The 16,540-nt window shown below is 45.6% G+C and overlaps 1 protein-coding gene and 1 long non-coding RNA gene across 3 annotated transcripts; one reads left to right on the plus strand and one right to left on the minus strand.

Annotated features, from left to right (window-relative positions):
- Window positions 1-98: 98 nt before the first annotated feature.
- On the minus strand, window positions 99-16,031 carry LOC125351738. Its single transcript, XR_007211007.1, has 3 exons — window positions 15,289-16,031; window positions 5,010-5,012; window positions 99-110 (listed from the first exon to the last, which is right to left on the minus strand). It is a non-coding gene; the product is annotated as an uncharacterized LOC125351738 (long non-coding RNA).
- On the plus strand, window positions 7,348-14,982 carry LOC125351735 (nuclear receptor subfamily 1 group I member 2-like). 2 transcript variants are annotated; one of them, XM_048346706.1, is made up of 9 exons: window positions 7,348-7,564; window positions 8,653-8,786; window positions 9,037-9,224; window positions 9,956-10,230; window positions 11,552-11,694; window positions 11,861-11,974; window positions 12,274-12,379; window positions 14,472-14,625; window positions 14,666-14,982. In XM_048346706.1, exons 1-8 carry the CDS (start codon window positions 7,374-7,376, stop codon window positions 14,617-14,619), a joined length of 1,299 nt encoding a protein of 432 aa, XP_048202663.1. In that variant the 5' UTR covers window positions 7,348-7,373; the 3' UTR covers window positions 14,620-14,625; window positions 14,666-14,982. The 2 variants fall into 2 exon arrangements, with proteins under 2 accessions (XP_048202663.1, XP_048202662.1); XM_048346705.1 differs by having other exon boundaries at window positions 14,472-14,982.
- Window positions 16,032-16,540: the final 509 nt, after the last annotated feature.

Raw genomic sequence — 16,540 nt, forward strand, 5'->3', positions numbered from 1 at the left:
TATTCTCAGCCAGGCCTCAGAGACTATAGCTTGTTGAATCAGTTGGCTAACAGAAAAGATGCTGTTTCTGTACATGAAAGTACTTAAAAATATTTTTGTTATACAGTAATCTTAATCAAACCTGAGATTAGCCAGCTATAAATTCACAGACCAAATCTGGCGCACCAATTTTTTTTTTCCCAGTCCTGGGGCTTGAACTCAGGGCTTGAGTACTGTCCCTGGCTTCTTTTTTGCTCAAGGCTAGCACTCTACCTCTTGAGCCACAGCACCACCGGTGTTGAGGAATGGAAGCCAGGGCTTCATTTGGGGAGGCGAGCACTCTATCACTAGGCCATATTCCCAGCCCCAGTTGGGTGTTTTTTTTTTTTTTTATACATAAAGCTCATTGAAACACAGCCGTGCTCATTCACTGTGCATTGGATGTCCACACTTTTGTCTATAACAGCAGAATGGTGATCAAAAGGTAGTCTGAAGCACAGAGCGAAAATTAACTCTCTGGCCCTTCACAGAAAGGATTTATAGTTCCTTGCAATCAACTTGAAACCAAATTATTCTGGAATAAACATCATAGGCAACAAAAAAATTAGTTATATTCTTTTTAGGGGTAACCACTTTTTGAATCGTAAAGTCATAAATAATTGCATAGTCCTGGCAAAATGGCAAAGCAGTATAGACAAAACTAAGCTCTCCCTGTTTACCTTGTTAATCTTGACCTCCTGTTCCCACACAAGTAACTAGTTTACTTAATTTATTACCACACTATTTTCTTTATGTTTGTCACCCATGTATACTTGTATGTCACCCATGTATATATACGTATGTGTCAGCCAGTGTGTTTGTCATTATGTCTTATTCTGTTTTAACACTCAACTATGAGGCTTTGGCAATATCCATGTCTGTATGAGCTCTACCTCGTTTAGTGTACCTGCTACCTAAGATCACATTATAAACTCCCTTCATTGAGCCACTCCTCTGTGATAGATATTTAAGCTGTGCTGATGTTTGAGGCTTACCAGTGACCCTCACTGTTCACATTTGCCTATGTGAGCTGGCAAATGGGATCTGCTAGTGTTTCTCTAGAGGAGACACTGGGAAGTCTTTTCCCTTCATTGTAGAGTATATGTGGTTTGCTTTTGGAATCATAAAGCCAGCTCTTCTCAGTGCCTAGGCCCACCTGTATCCTTGTTAGAACACTTGCTGTCTATAGTGTAGTTCATTTTATTCCATTTGGATGAATAAAAATTATGACCTGGAGGCTGGGAATGTGGCTTAGTGGTGGTGTGCATGCCTTGCATGCATGAAACCCTGGGTTCTATTCCTCAGTACCACACAAACAGAAAAAGCCTGAAGTGGCACTGTGGCTCAAGAGGTAGAATGGTAGCTTTGAGCAAAAAGAAGCCAGGGACAGTGCTTAGGCCCTTAGTCCAAGCCCCAGGACTGGCAAAAAAAAAAAAAAAAAAAAAAAAAGGAAAAAATGATGACCTATTGTATTTTAATGATGGGCTACTACTTAAATATTTTACTTATAACTTCTATTGTAATTGAGGTTGAGCATTCTTTCCTTTTGGGGAGGGGGGTTTCTTTTGAGTACCAGTCCTGGGACTTCAACTCAGGCCTGGGTGCTGTCTCTGAGCATTTTTTTTTTTTTTCGCTCAAGGCTAGTGCTCTACCACTGAGTCACAGCTTCACTTCCTGTGTTTTTTTTTTTTTGTAGTTATTTGGAGCTATGTCTCATAAATGTTTCTGACCTTGAATTGATATTGATTGAATTTATGGGAGTGAGGATTGAACCCAGGATATCACCTACCCTTCATACCACAACTGAGCTACATCTCCACCCTTTCATTACCTCTTCTTGATAATCTAACCTTGTGAGACATGTGTATCACTTCTTTTTGATGTTAATTTTGTTTATAGAATATTTTTATTCGATATAAATTTTTACTACTATTGCTCTGGTTGTTATTTTGAAGTCACTGCATTTATTTTCCACCTTTGACTATTTTGGTTTCTGGAGCTTATTTCAGGAAGCTCTCTCAGCTTCTAATATTAGGAAGGGATTTGGCAAACGTTCTTGTAATACTTTTATCACTTAATAAAGAAGAGTCAAGCCGAGCTCTATTGGCTTAATCCTAGCTACACGGAAGGCTGAGACCCAGAGGCTAGGTGTTCAAATGTAGCCTGAGCAGGAACGTCCATGAGACTCTGTTACCAATTAACCAGGAAAAGGCTTGGTTGCAAATATGGTTCAGTAGTACAGCCAGTTTGGCAAGCTGAAATCCCAAAGTTCAAAGCCAGATATTGGCTCATCCTTATGCAGCTTACTTGAATAAAATATTTCAGTTTCATTTATGAGAAGTTCATCTTTTTCCTATTTATTTTGCATACCCCCTGTTATACAGAGGTGACATGTTATTTATCATAGGAATTCCCATTTGCACTCGTGGGAATTCTGTCCTTTTGTACTTATTGCCTCCTCCTGAGCCCGTGTCTACTGGAGCTTTTACATTTTTAACTGTTCTTTCTCTTAGTAGGTAGGAAACCTATTTAGTCTGGTATTATATCAGTTGCTTCATTGTATTCCTCAATAGTTACATTCTTTTTGGAATTTGTAGGTGCACAGTCATATTATCTAAACAGACTGAGAGTTTTGTCCCTATCCTTTCTTACTTAGCTGAAGAGGTCTTTGCCTGCTTGCATTCTCTTGGCCCTTAAGAACGCTGTTGAACAACAGTCACAGCAGTGGACAGTCAGGCTCGATCCATACTCTTGTATGGGTTGTACACTTTACTATTCTAAGGAGGATTTTTCACAAAAACTTAGATGTTCTAGGTATTTTTGTCATCTGTATAATTGTATCACCTTTATTTCATACTGTGACCTGGTAATTCTTGGAGCCTTTTCTGTGTTATTCCTTGAGCTTAGGGTTGAGACTGTTTTCCTCCAAAGGACTTGTATTTGCCTTTGTCACGAGTAGGGGGTCAGTACCAAGTGGGACCAAAGCCTTGGAGCACACTAGTAAGTCAAGTTGAACTTCAGCCTACCTGACCAGTTACAGACTTCTTATGAGAAACTGTACTTCTTTCTGTTTCACTAAAACCAAAGATCTTTCTCCCTCCCCTCCTTCCTTTCCCTCATAAGGACAAAAGATGACTCCTCCATCACTGGGGAGAACTTTATCGCTCAGAGACTCCAACTGGGGCCAGAGGGATCTAGGGCACACTACTCCTACCATCTGTTTTTCTGCCTTTTTGTTTATTTAGACAGTCTTATTATGTTATCCAGGCTGACCTTGAATTCATGACCTTTCTGCCTCAGCCTTCCACATCCTGGAATTTTAAGACATGTGCCACCACTCTTAAATTGTTAAGATATTCCTTAAGGGTGAGAATGGTCAAGGGGTGACACTGGTCAAGTTGCATAGCATTCATAAACTGTTTGTTAAATGGCATCTCCTTTCACAACTACTTAAAGATAATAAAACATTTAAAACAGTATATTTTTAATACAAAATTCTAAGCCACCACGCTCTTTCCACAGACAGTTGCTCTACTTCTATGGAATGTGCATCCATGTTAATAAAGTTGTTTGCTATTCCCTTGTTAAGTACGGCTTTTGTTATAGCAGTGTCTGTCCCAAATATGAACTCATTAGAATTGAAAAAATCATACTCTTTTCCTCCGTTTCAGAGGATAAGATGAGGAAATCAATTGGTGCTCAAAGAGAATTTAACAAAAATCAATACCCATTCTGATTTTAAAATTCTTGGTTAACCAGAAAGAAGGGAAGAGACTTTTTGTGAAGTTGATTGATAAAAAATAGTTTTCAAAACCTTTTACAACATATCTTACTTGGAGATGCAATTGAATAATTCTTATCTAAGGAAAAATAGGGGATGTGTTCTGGTAGTAAGCTAGAGAAAGCATTTAGAGAAAACACTCATGATGTGGTCTACTTACAAACAATTTGATTTTTAAAAAAATACTGTTTTTGCTTCAGTATTGAACGAGTAAGAAAGTACTGGACATCACCCTGAGCTTTCTCCTTCTTAGTCTCACCGGCCCTCAATGTTTCAGAGAGAATTACTTTGGTTTCTTTCATTTGCATGGTGATTGGACTCTCCTAATTACACAGCAGAGCTGTTCATTCTTCATCCAGAATAACATTGACTCAGGGAGGGGAGCATGTTGGTTCAGATTGTTGATGTAGTTGCTGGCTCTGTTCTCTGAGCTATCCAACCCAGCCATGTTCTCCTACTCCAGATGTTTGTGGTGCACAGGAAGCATGGGAATTCCACATACAACACCTCCTGGGGACTAACTTTGCATTTAGGGCTGTGACTGGGCAGAGCTCTCCGTCTCCAAGAACCTGCTCCTCTGTCCACACCAACGTACTTCTATGAAATGCAGAAATAACAAATTACGACTCCAACTGAAAAGCAAGAGAAAGAGACATGTCCCTAGCCCTTTGTACTATATAATGTACTCCGAGGTCAATTCTAAACAAGGGAGTCAGTGTAAAACTACAGAAGACAAGAGCACCACATGAACTAAACAGGGCTTGGCAGTCAATTCAGAGGTCACTGTGGCCTGCTAAACACTGGAAAGGGGAACAGAATGTACTCGTGAGCTGATGCCAACTGCCACCTCTGATCCGGGGAGTCACAGCCTTCTGACCTCTTGGGTCTGGTGACTGAGTCCCTGAAAGCACAAAGGCCAACTTCCATGTATGCTCACATGAAGATAGCAGATGAGCTCTCTTACTTGTGATTTTGATGGCTTATGGTTACTGTATTTATTTTTCTCTCTGAGTGTTCCCCAGAGACAAAGACGAGGAACACTTTGCTCACCATACAAACTTAAACCATTTCAAAAGAATCTTGAAATAGGATCTCATTTTCCCCTCACCCTCAACCTTAGAATTGTGGGATAAAACGTAACTCATGTGGTGTATCCATGTGTAGTATAGAAAGAGTCAGAATAAAGCAGAAAGAGAAAAGATCTTGCCACATACTTTTCATCATCACTCAGACCCACCCAGTGCCCAGGCTTCTTTATCATGCCCCCCCTCAACTCCACTGCAGGGAGGAGCCCTACGCTTGCTCTGCGTGGGTCACTGGCCTCTCTGGGTGACATTGTGATTTCAACACAGCCCTGTGTATAAGTGACTTAATAAATTCACCAGTGTTCTCCCTGTATCGGATGAATCCAATAGTTTCATGCTTCTCTTGCCATTGTGTCTAGTCTTACATTGTATCCTCCTTTCTTTTTCCCCCTTCTCCTTTTCACTTGGGACTCCCACCAAATATACACTGAGAAAATAACCATTTAATCTTTATTTATTTCTCAGATGTGAGGTTTGAACTCACGGCTTGGCACTGTCCCGGAGCCTTTGTGCTTAAGGCTAACCCTCTAGCACTTTGAGCTGCAGTGCTGTATCATTTTCTGGTGGTTAATTAGAGATAAGAGTCTCATGGATTTCCAGCCTGGGCTGGCTTTGAACTGCAATCCATAGATCTAAGCCTCCTAAGTAGCTAGGATTACAGGTATGAGCCACTGGTGCCTGGCCAAATAACTGTTTATGGCATGGGTCATTTCTTGTATCTGTCTTATCAGGTCCTCTAGCTCTACATGAATGAGTACTAGAGGTGCCATTCCTGGAGCCTGAAATCAGGGTCCAGGTACTGTCTCCGAACATTTTCTTACTCAAAGCTAGCACTCTACCACTTGAGTCACTTCTGCCTGTTGGTGGTTAACTGGAGATAAGAGTGTCATGGACTTTCCAGTGTAGGCTGGCTTCCAACTGTGATCCTCACATTTCAGCCTCTTGAGTGGCAAGAGCCACTGGTGCCCCACCAGAAAGATCTTCTCCATCCCATCTTTTCTGTGTGCTGTCAATTTTGCATGGGCTGGATTTCCTAGATTCTTCCTCCTCCAAGTATGACCTGGTTCTATCAGCATCAAGGGGTGGAAAGAGGTGGGGTGAGAAATGCAGGAGCCCCAGATCCCAGACCTTTGAACTGGAAATTTGCCTTCTAGAAGCTCCCAGGTGGTTTGCATGAACACAAATGCTGTAGTCATCTCTGACATTTTAAGCTCCAGGTTGCCATCAACAGTGGAGACTGTGATATTGACATGGGAGAGAAGGAAGGAAGGCAAAAAACCTTAACTGCTCACACTGGCTGCACAGGAATTCAAAAGTGGTTTGAAACTCAAATCATTCAGGATCAAATATGACTTCTGGACCGGGCTACCTCTGTTTCCCTTGCTGTGGTAGTTTTCATGTTGGATGCTACTTGCTCTCCCGTCGTTTTCCTGCTGCCACTTTGCATCTGTGTTGCTCCCTTCTTATGGTTCACCTCTTGTCTGCTTTCTCTCCTCTCTCAGTGTGTTCTGACTGCCATGCACAAGGCATAACTGAGACTGCTGGCACTCAAACAAGCCTTATAGTTTGGTTTCCCCCTTCAATGTTCTCTAAACATTTCCTTAACATTTATTTTAAACATTTCCTAAACATTTATTTACTCATCAAAAATGTTAAATTGTAGGGAAATACATATAACAAAATATACTACCTTAACCGTGTGTGTGTGTGTGTGTGTGTGTGTGTGTATGTGTAGTGGTACTGGGGTTAGAACTCACAGTCTCAGTGCTGTTCCTTAACTGTTCTGCACAAGCCTAGTAGTCTACTACTTGGAGCCATAGCTCCACTTCCAGAGTTTTGGTACCTAATTGGAGAGTGAGTGATTTGGTGATTGATGAGAAAGTCTCACAAGCTTTCCTGCCCAGGCTAGCTTTGACCTTTGATTCTCATCTCAGCCTCTGAGTAGCTAGGATTACAGGTGTGAGTCACCAGCTCCCCACTACCTTAACCATTTTAAGTGTACAGTCCATGTTGTGTATTTACATTGTTGTCAGCCAACTTTCAGACCTTATTCATCTTATAACACAAAAGTGACTGGTCTAGTAAATAATAGCTTGTGCCCTTCATCTGGCAATTCTTTTCTTTTTTTAAATTTCTTTGAGTGTGATTATTGCTCTTCATATACAGAAATCAGCTGTTATTTGATTTTTGGAATTGACTTATTTCAGTTATCATAATGTCATTCATGTGTAGTAGGATTTTAAGGAGTTTACTTGCATTTCAGAACTGAATAATATTCTATTGTATGAATACACTATGATTTGTGTACTTGTTTACCTGGGGATTTCATTTATTTCTACTCAGATTTTTATAACACTAGAGATGGAATGTGAGCCATGCTCAGAAAGCACAATGTCCCTTCTTCAGTCCCTAGCTGCTCACTGTCCAAACCTTTCTTTCTCTGTATGTTTATCATTTCTAGTCCAGGAGACCAAGAAGAAAACCTGGAGATGAGACCTGAAGAAAGATGTTACCAGGTTGCCCCTGTGCTCTGTGAAGAGTCAGACTCTGTTTCAGGAAATCCCACCATCATTATAGATGAAGAAGATGGCAGTCCCCAAATCTGCCGTGTGTGTGGGGACAAGGCCAATGGCTATCACTTCAATGTCATGTCATGTGAAGGCTGCAAGGGGTTCTTCAGGTATAGTCACCCACCAACCTTGCTCACTTGCTGCCATGGGCATACTGGGGCACATCTACCCTTCTATTAGCCCTCCAGGCAGTGACCTCCAGGTAGTATCTCAAGGGCTTCAGTTTGCTCTGTCTCCACTCTGGATATGTGTGGGCTGATGGCTCACCCAATATTCTCCTAATGAGTTCACATGAGTCATTTCTAAATCAGAAGAATCCTTCATCTTCAATTCTTGTTGGAGGTACCCAGTCAGGTCCCCTTAGATTAAAATACTCCTTATTCCTCCTGTGTTCTTGAACAAAAGATGAATCAGTAAAAGTGAAAACTTTGAAAATCCAAAATGCAAGTGTTCAAATCAGTCTGCTAAGGAAGTTCAATAAAGATTGTGCATAAAATGAAGGGATAAACAAGATAGTGTCATCTCAAAACAGACAGGGAGGGCCCAGAAATGAGGGACTAAACTATCCCATCTTGAAAGCAAGGCAGCCCTGGGGAGAAGATTCATATTGTCTAACTGAAGAAACAGAAAGCCTAGAGCCAGCTGGGCAAGGCCATCCTCAGCACAAGGCCCCAACCAAAAAGAGAAGGGAGGGAGAAAGGAATGGGAGAGGAAAAGCCCCAGTTTGCTTTCAGGAAGGGACAGACTACCCCCAGCTCAAAGCCACCCTTTGAGTCCTTCTTTATTCCTCAAATGGCCATCCTAATTGGGATCTCTCCTGGTTCTTCCTGGTGGCTGAATATTCACATTTGAACAAAGTCCTTCACCCGCAATTCTAAAGCTGGGGTACTGGTCAACATGAGGGTTGGGGACTCAGCTGTCTGTATCTGGTCGCATGGGAGCACTCCCAGGCCTGGATTGAGTCACTGTAGCAAGCTGGGTGTTGTGACAAGTTCAGTGTCACCAAAGTGAAGAAACCCAGCTGACATGGCCAAGTGTTGTGCAAAGGGTGTAGGAAAGTCGCCTCCCCTTCTCCTGCAGCTGGGTGAGCCAAGGCCTTTCCTCTAAGAAGCATGTGGCTCCCGTGGCCTGCAGTCTGGAGTCCAGTTCAAAGCCAGGTGTCCATGCCCGGTGCCCAGCGCTCTCTCTACTCTCACAGGAGGGCCATGAAGCGCAATGTCCAGCTGAGGTGCCCCTTCCGCAAGGGCACCTGCGAGATCACGCAGAAGACTCGGCGGCAGTGCCAGGCCTGCCGCCTTCGCAAGTGCCTGGACAGCGGCATGAAGAAGGAGAGTGAGTGATGGGAGCCGGCAGGCTCTCTGGGTGAATGTGCCCTGTGGTGCTGTGGGGCACACATTAGGCACGCCCTGTGGGCATGGGTGGCATTGCCCATGTGCATGGATGAATGCATCTTGGTCATCAGGCACCTGGGAGCTTGGGCAGGGCACTGGTTGTCCCAGATTTGGAGGTGTGGTGGGCCCTGCTGGTTTCCTCTCACCTGGACGAGGGCACAAACACAGAGCCTGCTCCCCTCCCCTTGCAGTGATCATGTCTGAGGCTGCAGTGGAACAGAGGCGGGCCCTGATCAAGATGAGGAAGAAGGCACGCATGGAGGCTCAGCTGTCCACTGTGCCCGGGCTGACCCAGGAGCAGCGCATGTTGATCGAGGAGCTGATGGACGCTCAGTCAAAAACCTTCGACACCACCTTCTCCCACTTCAAGGATTTCCGGGTTAGGAGGCTGTCCTCCTGGCTGAGAAGCTTTGTCAGCTCCTCAAACATGCCTTCTCCCATAGGACTTCCTTCAGGGGACTTCTGGACTCATGAAAGTCACTATCCTTGGGGAGTTGTTAGGGATGCAAATTGTCAAGCCTCTCTGAAGAGGGGATATGACTCTCTGGGGTGGGGAATCTCTGCCCAGTCTTTCCAGTTTAAGTAGGAAGCAGTCTGAGACTAGGCAGAAGGGTGGCTAAGATGTCCAGGCCTGTTGATGGCATTTGGGGATTCCTGAAGACAGGATCAGGTCTCCTGGAACAATGACCCCTGTGTGTACCTCCCCCAGGGCCTCTCTCCTTGTGGGCACACAAGTATCTCAGGAGATCTGCCCCCCTCTCTGAAGGGGATAAGAGTGGCCCAGAAATCTCTGCTTCTGCTCTTTCCACTGGCAGGTTTCTAAGCCTTCTTTCTCTGATTCTCACAAGCCAACAGTGGGGATGCTTGGGCCACACTGGGGAAGGAGACTTTCCCCTCACCCTCCACATTGAACATGTTTGGCCATTCATTCATAGATTCACAAAGCACCACCTGATAGGCCCAGAAAGAAGGAGCAAGTGCTGAGTGTGCATGCATGTGCACAGGGACCTGCTATTATACATCCTCTCAGGTGCAGTTGGCCATCTCGGGTATGTGTGGAAACTTCTATACATACCTGTCCCTTCCCCTGCCTCCTGTCATTCATTGCAGCTACCAAAGGTGTCTGGCAGTGACCATGTAATCTCAGAGTTCCTGCAGAATTCAGTGAGAGAACCATCTCTCAGCTGGGAGGAAATCAGGAAAGAGCTCTGTCCCGTGAAAGTCTCTCTACAGCTGCGGGGGGAAGATGGCAGTGTCTGGAACTACAACCCCCCTGACTATGGGGATGGAAAAGAGATCATCCCCATGCTGCCCCACCTGGCTGACATGTCAACCTACATGTTCAAGGGAGTCATCAACTTTGCAAAAGTCATCTCCTACTTCAGGTAGGTCACGAAGGCTGCGTGGAGAGAGGTGGAGAGGAAAGGAAATGACATAGAGGGGTCCAATGAGTTTGGGCAGGCCCATAAGTTTAGGAGATGGACTTTGGTGCCAAAGGATCCTTCCTTTTTCTGCTGGGGACTTGGTTAACACCAGCTGTGTCTTTGTCTCACTACTTCAAAAATCTGTTTTATGAAAGTGTAAATGTCCCCCAAATAATGTCCACTTTGCAGATATTCAGATACCAAATCCCTTTCCTTTTTTACTGTATGGGCAGAAATCACATTTCTCCCTTTTCAGAGCAAAGAATGAGGTGCATGGAAAACAGAAGGGAGTCCAGAGAGAGAGTAGAAAAGAGAGAAGGGAATAGACATTGGATTTGCAGGTGTCTGCCTCTTAGGGGAAAGTAAGTGTCACTGATGTCCAATGTCCAGGTCTCCCCAGTTCTGAGAGGAAGACAGCTTGGCTTGAAAAGCCACCATGATTTATTTAGGTAGAGAAACAGAGGCAGACATTTAAGGCTAAAAAAGCCGAGCCAAGGCATTGACTGTAGGTCAGTGGCTGTGCAGAGATATAGAGATGGGCCAGGTTGTAAGGCACTGAGATGTCAAGCTAAGTGGGCCTGGAGAGCTGCTGAGGACAGGAGAGGATGCTGTAGGGATAAATCACTTGCTTGGCTGGACTGTGAGGATTGACTAGAGAGAGCCAGGAAGCAATTGCAACAGTTCTCTGGAGGAGTCCTTCCTACCTCTCCTCCTCCTCTTCCTCCTCCTTCTCTTCCTGCCCTCCCCCTCCTGCCTCTACTTCCCATCATCCTCCCTTCCCACTCTTCTTCCTCTTCTCCTTTCTCCTTCTTCTCACACTAATGCTGTTCCTCACTCTTGCTGTTGTCTCTTCTCTTTCACCACTTGCCTCTCTTCCCCTTTCTCTCCTCCTCTCTCTCTCATCCTCCTGCCCTCTTGTGTCTCCACCCTCTTCCTCTGTCTCCTCATGCATATCCTCCACTTCCTTTCTGCCTCTTCTTCCTCTTCTCCTAGTCTCTCCCCTCTACTACCTTCCTCTTTGTCTTCTCCCCCTCCTCCTCCTGCTTCTTCCCTTCCCCTGTCACACCCCCTTTCCCTCCTCTCCTCCCCCTTTCCTTTCCTTTCTCCTCTTTGTCCTCTACTCCTTCTGTCTCTCCTGCTCCTCCTCCCACTCTCCCTTTCCCTCCTCTCCTCCCCTTCCCTCTCCTTCCTCCTCCTCTTCCCCATCTTCCTCCTGGACTATGGAGGCAGCCAGTGGGCAGTTTCCCAGGAGCTGTGATCCCCTCCCCATCCTTGGTGCCAGGGACTTGCCCATTGAGGACCAGATCTCCCTGCTGAAGGGGGCCACCTTTGAAATGTGCGTACTGAGGTTCAACACGTTGTTCAACTCAGAGACGGGGACCTGGGAGTGTGGCCGGCTGGTCTACTGTTTTGAAGACCTTGAAGGTACCCTGGTGGAGGGAGGTGGGGAAAGGAGGAGGTGGGGTGGGGGGAGCTACAAGAGGCGATCCCTGGGCTTGCAGGGCAGGAACACTGTGCAATGGTGAGGAAAGGTTGGCTCCTGGGTCAGCTTCCTGAGGAACTGTTTCTCCATCAATATACTCATCCACAGGTGGCTTCCAGAAACTTCTACTGGATCCTATAAAATTCCACTACATGCTGAGAAACCTGCAGCTGCACAAGGAGGAGTATGTGCTGATGCAGGCCATCTCCCTCTTCTCCCCAGGTTCTGGTTTTCCCCAGCTGGTGACATTTCCTCTGATAATCTGCCCCGACCCCACCTGCCCTCTCCCCAGGGAAGTTTCCACCATTGTGCTGACTCCCCTACTCACCACACAGCTGGGGTGTAGACAGGCTGGTTTCTTTTGGTCCATGGGGTGACCCAGAGAAAGCCACCATCTTCCTTCCCAGCCCTGCCCTGCCCTGAAGGTGCTTGGTCTGAAGTTCCTCCTCTCTGGGCCTGACTGAGCCTGTGTTTGTGTGGCCCACTCTTGCTGATACCACTCCCTCCCATTTGGCACACAGATCGCCCTGGTGTAGTTCAGCGTAGCACAGTGGACCAGCTACAGGAGAGATTTGCCCTCACCCTGAAGGCCTACATTGAGTGCAATCGGCCACAGCCTGCTCACCGGTGAGAACAGGCCAGGAGCCTCCTTGCATCTCTGCCCTCCAGCTCTCTGCCTGCCTGAGCCTCTCAGGTAGCAATATATGTCTGAGTCAGCCTCTGACATCTAAGGCTCTAGAGCTGCATGCTGTGACCTTCACCAAGACCTTTCTCTCCTGGTCAGCCCTAGCACCAAACCAGGTGTGATGAAATCTAAAGGGTCAGAGGCTATATCAGATGAATGGATATTTGTCTACTTGTATGAAAAACCAGATTCCTCGAGTCTCCTACAGGGTCTTCTAGCAATGGCCAACTATTAACAATGATGGTAGTACAGGTAACAATGATAGTGAACATAAGGCAATCCTAATAGTTATTATTTATTGGGAAGTGCCAGTCATAATGCCCGACAGTTGGTTGTTGTTGTTGTTGTTTTTGTGTGTGTGTGTGTGTGTTATTACCTTTAATCCTCCCAGAAAGTGGGCATAGCACTGTCTGTAAAGGACTGAGGTTCAGGGCAACAGACTGGGGCTCTACAGGGGGGTGGGGGTTGGCTAGAATGGGTCCAATCAGACCAAATACAAAATGTAATAATTTCCCAGGAATCATACAAACAAAACAAGACTAGGAAGTAAATCTGGTGCTGATTTTTACTCCAAAGAAGGCTACTTGGAAGTTGTTCTCAACAGAGTTTTCCACACCCTTACTAGACATTAGTATTCCTGCATCCTACTGTCCAGTCTGTGCCCACAGGCCTGAAGACCAGGAGAAATTTGGATCACAAAGAGCCTGATGTCTTGAGGATTAAGGCAGCCCGCCCTGGTATTACAGTGTTGACTTGAAACTCAAATTATCCCTTGGCCCACACCAGCTTGCTCTCTCTGCCTGTCTCTGTCTCTGTCTCTGTCTGTCTCTCTCTCTCTCTTTGAACTCAGGGCCTGAGCACTGTCCCTGGCTTCTTTTTTGCTCAAGGCTAGCACTCTATCACTTGAGCCACAGTGCCCCTTCTGGCCATTTTCTATATGTGTGGTGCTGAGGAAGCGAACCCAGGGCTTTATGTATAAGAGGCAAGCACTCTTGCCACTAGGCCATATTCCTAGCCCCACCATCTTTGTTTTGGTCTCAAAAAAGAAGATGCCATACTGGTAGTTGCTTTGTCTTTTCTTGGTCATTCTTCCCTCTGTATGGACCCAGGAGGCTGGAAGTGTCAGCCAGCTTTCTTTATCATCTGGAGGGAAGGAGGTATGTGCTATGTCCAGACACTAGATCCAGAGTTAGATTCAGGAAGGAATCTGAGCCTGCAGTCCTGGCTCCTGGATTTTAATGAAGAAGGTGATCTCACACCCTTTGCCCCTAACCTCTGTGTTGGATGCCTGTAAGTCAAGTGCATTTATGGCTGTAAGTCCCTTTCCCACTAACATCTCTGTGTAATCAAAAATTTAAGCACTCAGGCCTCTGGCTGAGGTGGGATTTTGGCTTCCACCTTTAGGGATGGCATGCTATCTGACCTCCTTTGTATATAAGCTAAAGAATTCAACTAAGTGTCACCTCTTGGGTGACCTCATCTGTCCTAAGATTGTTCTTGCACTCTCAGAGATGTGCCCAAGGAGCTGGTGGATTGTCAGGGGTTTTTAGCCTCCCGCGCTCTCCTGTCCTGCAGGAGAGATGGGAAAACACACCCCACGTGGACGGGTCTAGGAAGAGGATAAGAGGGCTGACAGACTGCCACCCAGCCCCCCTTTCATCGGAGGACACACAGACAGTCCAGGAGCCAGTCAGCGCTAAGACTAATGGCAGCAATGAGCTGTTCTTATAAAGGGGTCGGGGGGTGGCGGAAGGGGAGGGGTACGTGTAACTACGTAGGGGCTGGGATTTGATGCCTGAGCTGTCCATCAGGGTGGAGCTCCAAGGGACCTCCCTAAGGGGCGGCCTACATCTAGGTGGACCGTCTCCGGGTTCACCACCAGGTGCCATCTTGGCTACACGTGGTCCCAAGGCTGAGAGGCGGGGCCAGCTAGAACCACCTCTTAATGATACAAGGCATCGGACGGGCATGCCCCACAGTGGATGGGAGAGAGGGTGGCTGTATCTCCATCCTCTCCCTCTGGCTGACCCACAGGTTCCTGTTCATGAAGATCATGGCTGCACTCACAGAGCTACGGAGCCTCAATGCCCAGCATACCCAGCAACTGCTGCGAATCCAAGATGCCAGCTACTCCTTTACCACCCCGCTCATTCAGGAGCTGATCAGCAACACAGATGACTGAGCAGCTGTCCCTAGGAGAGGGCTCAGTGGGACAGGTGGACCTAGAGCCCTCTGAGCTGTCACTTCCTGGGCTACACAGATTGGCACTGTGATAGCTAACAATGCCTTGTGACCACATCTGGCTGCCATTCCTCCAGAAGGGGACACAGTTTAGCAAAGGAAAACCACAGACCCTATTTGAACAATGCTGGATTTACAACCAGGCCTATCACGGAGGCAAAGGGGCCCTCCCCTGTGCTCTGTGACCAAATCCCTAAATACCACTAAGTCCAAAATTTCACAGAAGTGTTGTGGCTGGGAGAAGGAAGGGGTTACCAGGCCTGGGCCAAGTGGCAGTCCACACTCATACACTAGCTCATTGGCTTGGCTTTTCATTGGAATCTTTAATGCTCTTGCCCTCACTCAACCCCAACCCCTCACCCTCTCTAGATTGTCAGTGGATTCAGGCCTGTGTCCATCACTAATGCAGTGACTTATTGTCTTCTAGAGAAGCCAGGAGGCCTGCATTGAGAGCAAGAAGCTTGTCATGACCTTGTTTTGGGCACATCATTCTGGGTCTATGCATCCACTTAAAATTATTAATTATATCAAGACTCCTTGAGTTGTTATACAGCATTGATTTACATGTGGATCCTGACCTCAGAGTTTACAGTTAAGAAATCAGGAGCACTGCTATTAACAGTTCCTAAAACCCTGTTATAACAACTCAGAATAACAAGCAATTATTACATGAATCCAAGGAGGTGACATGAGACAGAGCACAAGGAACTTTATGTGGAGGCTGAGCTGCACTGGTTTCAGTGAGGCCAAAATAGAAGTGCCAAGGACAGTTGAATGTGGGATGAAAATCTAGGGACTGTAGTCACCTATTTCTGACATTGGGTACATATATCTGCTCCCATTTGGACTGGGGTCTGGCTTGTTCCTGAGGCTAGAGCACTGAAGTATTTTGTGACAAGTCTCAGGTGATTGTTAAGGAACGTGCTTCTTGTATGCATTGATATTCCTGTGCATCTCTTCTCAAAGGTAAAGAGTACAGTAGTTTCTGCCTTTCTTACAACCATTTGTGAGTAAAAATGTTCCTGTCATTTCCCCAACCTACACTTCAGACCTTTTACATAAGAATGAGGGTTAGCAAATAGATTCCTGGGTTTGATGTGAATTCAAGGTAAGGGGACTTAAGATATAAATGTAGGGAAGATATGTAAAACTTTTGTGATCTCCTTTTCCGGGAATGAAAGAAATGTGGGAGAAGAGGAATAGAATTTTTTTTAATGCACAACACTAAGTATTGTGGACAATATCTGTAATCCCAGTAAACAGTGGGCTAAGAGTTTGAGATCATCTTGATCTACATTCTGAGACCCTTTCTCAAAAACCAAATGCATACAAATATATTTTATCATTTTATTACTTCCCTGTATATCTATCGGTAGACTCCATTGTCAGAAATATGTAAAAATGATTTAACTTGGCGTGTTCATGAGTGATCTGTACAAAAGTTTGAATACATCCAGTATCATTAAACATACGGCTAACTTAATTTTGCCTTTTTTGTGTGTATGCTGGTACTGAGTGTTGTCCTTTGTGTTTTTCACTTAAGGATAGCACTCTACTGTAAAGTGTTAGTGTGGAGGAGAGTAAGACTGACTCCATCTTAAATTCACTGAGAACTCACCCGCCCTTGAGAATTGAAAACAATTGACTATGTATACTGGTAAACAGTGGTATATAGGGTAAAAAAATACAAACAACTACAAAAGCAATACTTTCAAAACTGTTTGGTGTAAATGAACTGAACAACTCATAGGGGGGAGGAGGGAATGAGGGACAAGATAACAGTACAAGAAATGTATCCAGAGCTCCGGACGGCGTCCCGCCGCAGCGCCAGCGCCGGCTCCGGCACAGTGCCGGGCACAGCC

The sequence above is a fragment of the Perognathus longimembris genome, chromosome 5 (genome assembly GCF_023159225.1).
Source record: "Perognathus longimembris pacificus isolate PPM17 chromosome 5, ASM2315922v1, whole genome shotgun sequence".
Lineage (NCBI taxonomy): Eukaryota > Metazoa > Chordata > Mammalia > Rodentia > Heteromyidae > Perognathus > Perognathus longimembris.

What these genes read in the sequence shown, in the direction of transcription:
- LOC125351735 (XM_048346705.1), top strand. Translation starts at nt 7,374, where the DNA reads ATGAGACCTGAAGAAAGATGTTACCAGGTTGCCCCTGTGCTCTGTGAA. An exon ending in AAAGTCATCTCCTACTTCAG is followed by an intron (nt 10,231 to 11,551) that starts GTAGGTCACGAA and finishes CCTTGGTGCCAG; the next exon opens with GGACTTGCCCATTGAGGACC. An exon ending in CTGTTTTGAAGACCTTGAAG is followed by an intron (nt 11,695 to 11,860) that starts GTACCCTGGTGG and finishes ACTCATCCACAG; the next exon opens with GTGGCTTCCAGAAACTTCTA.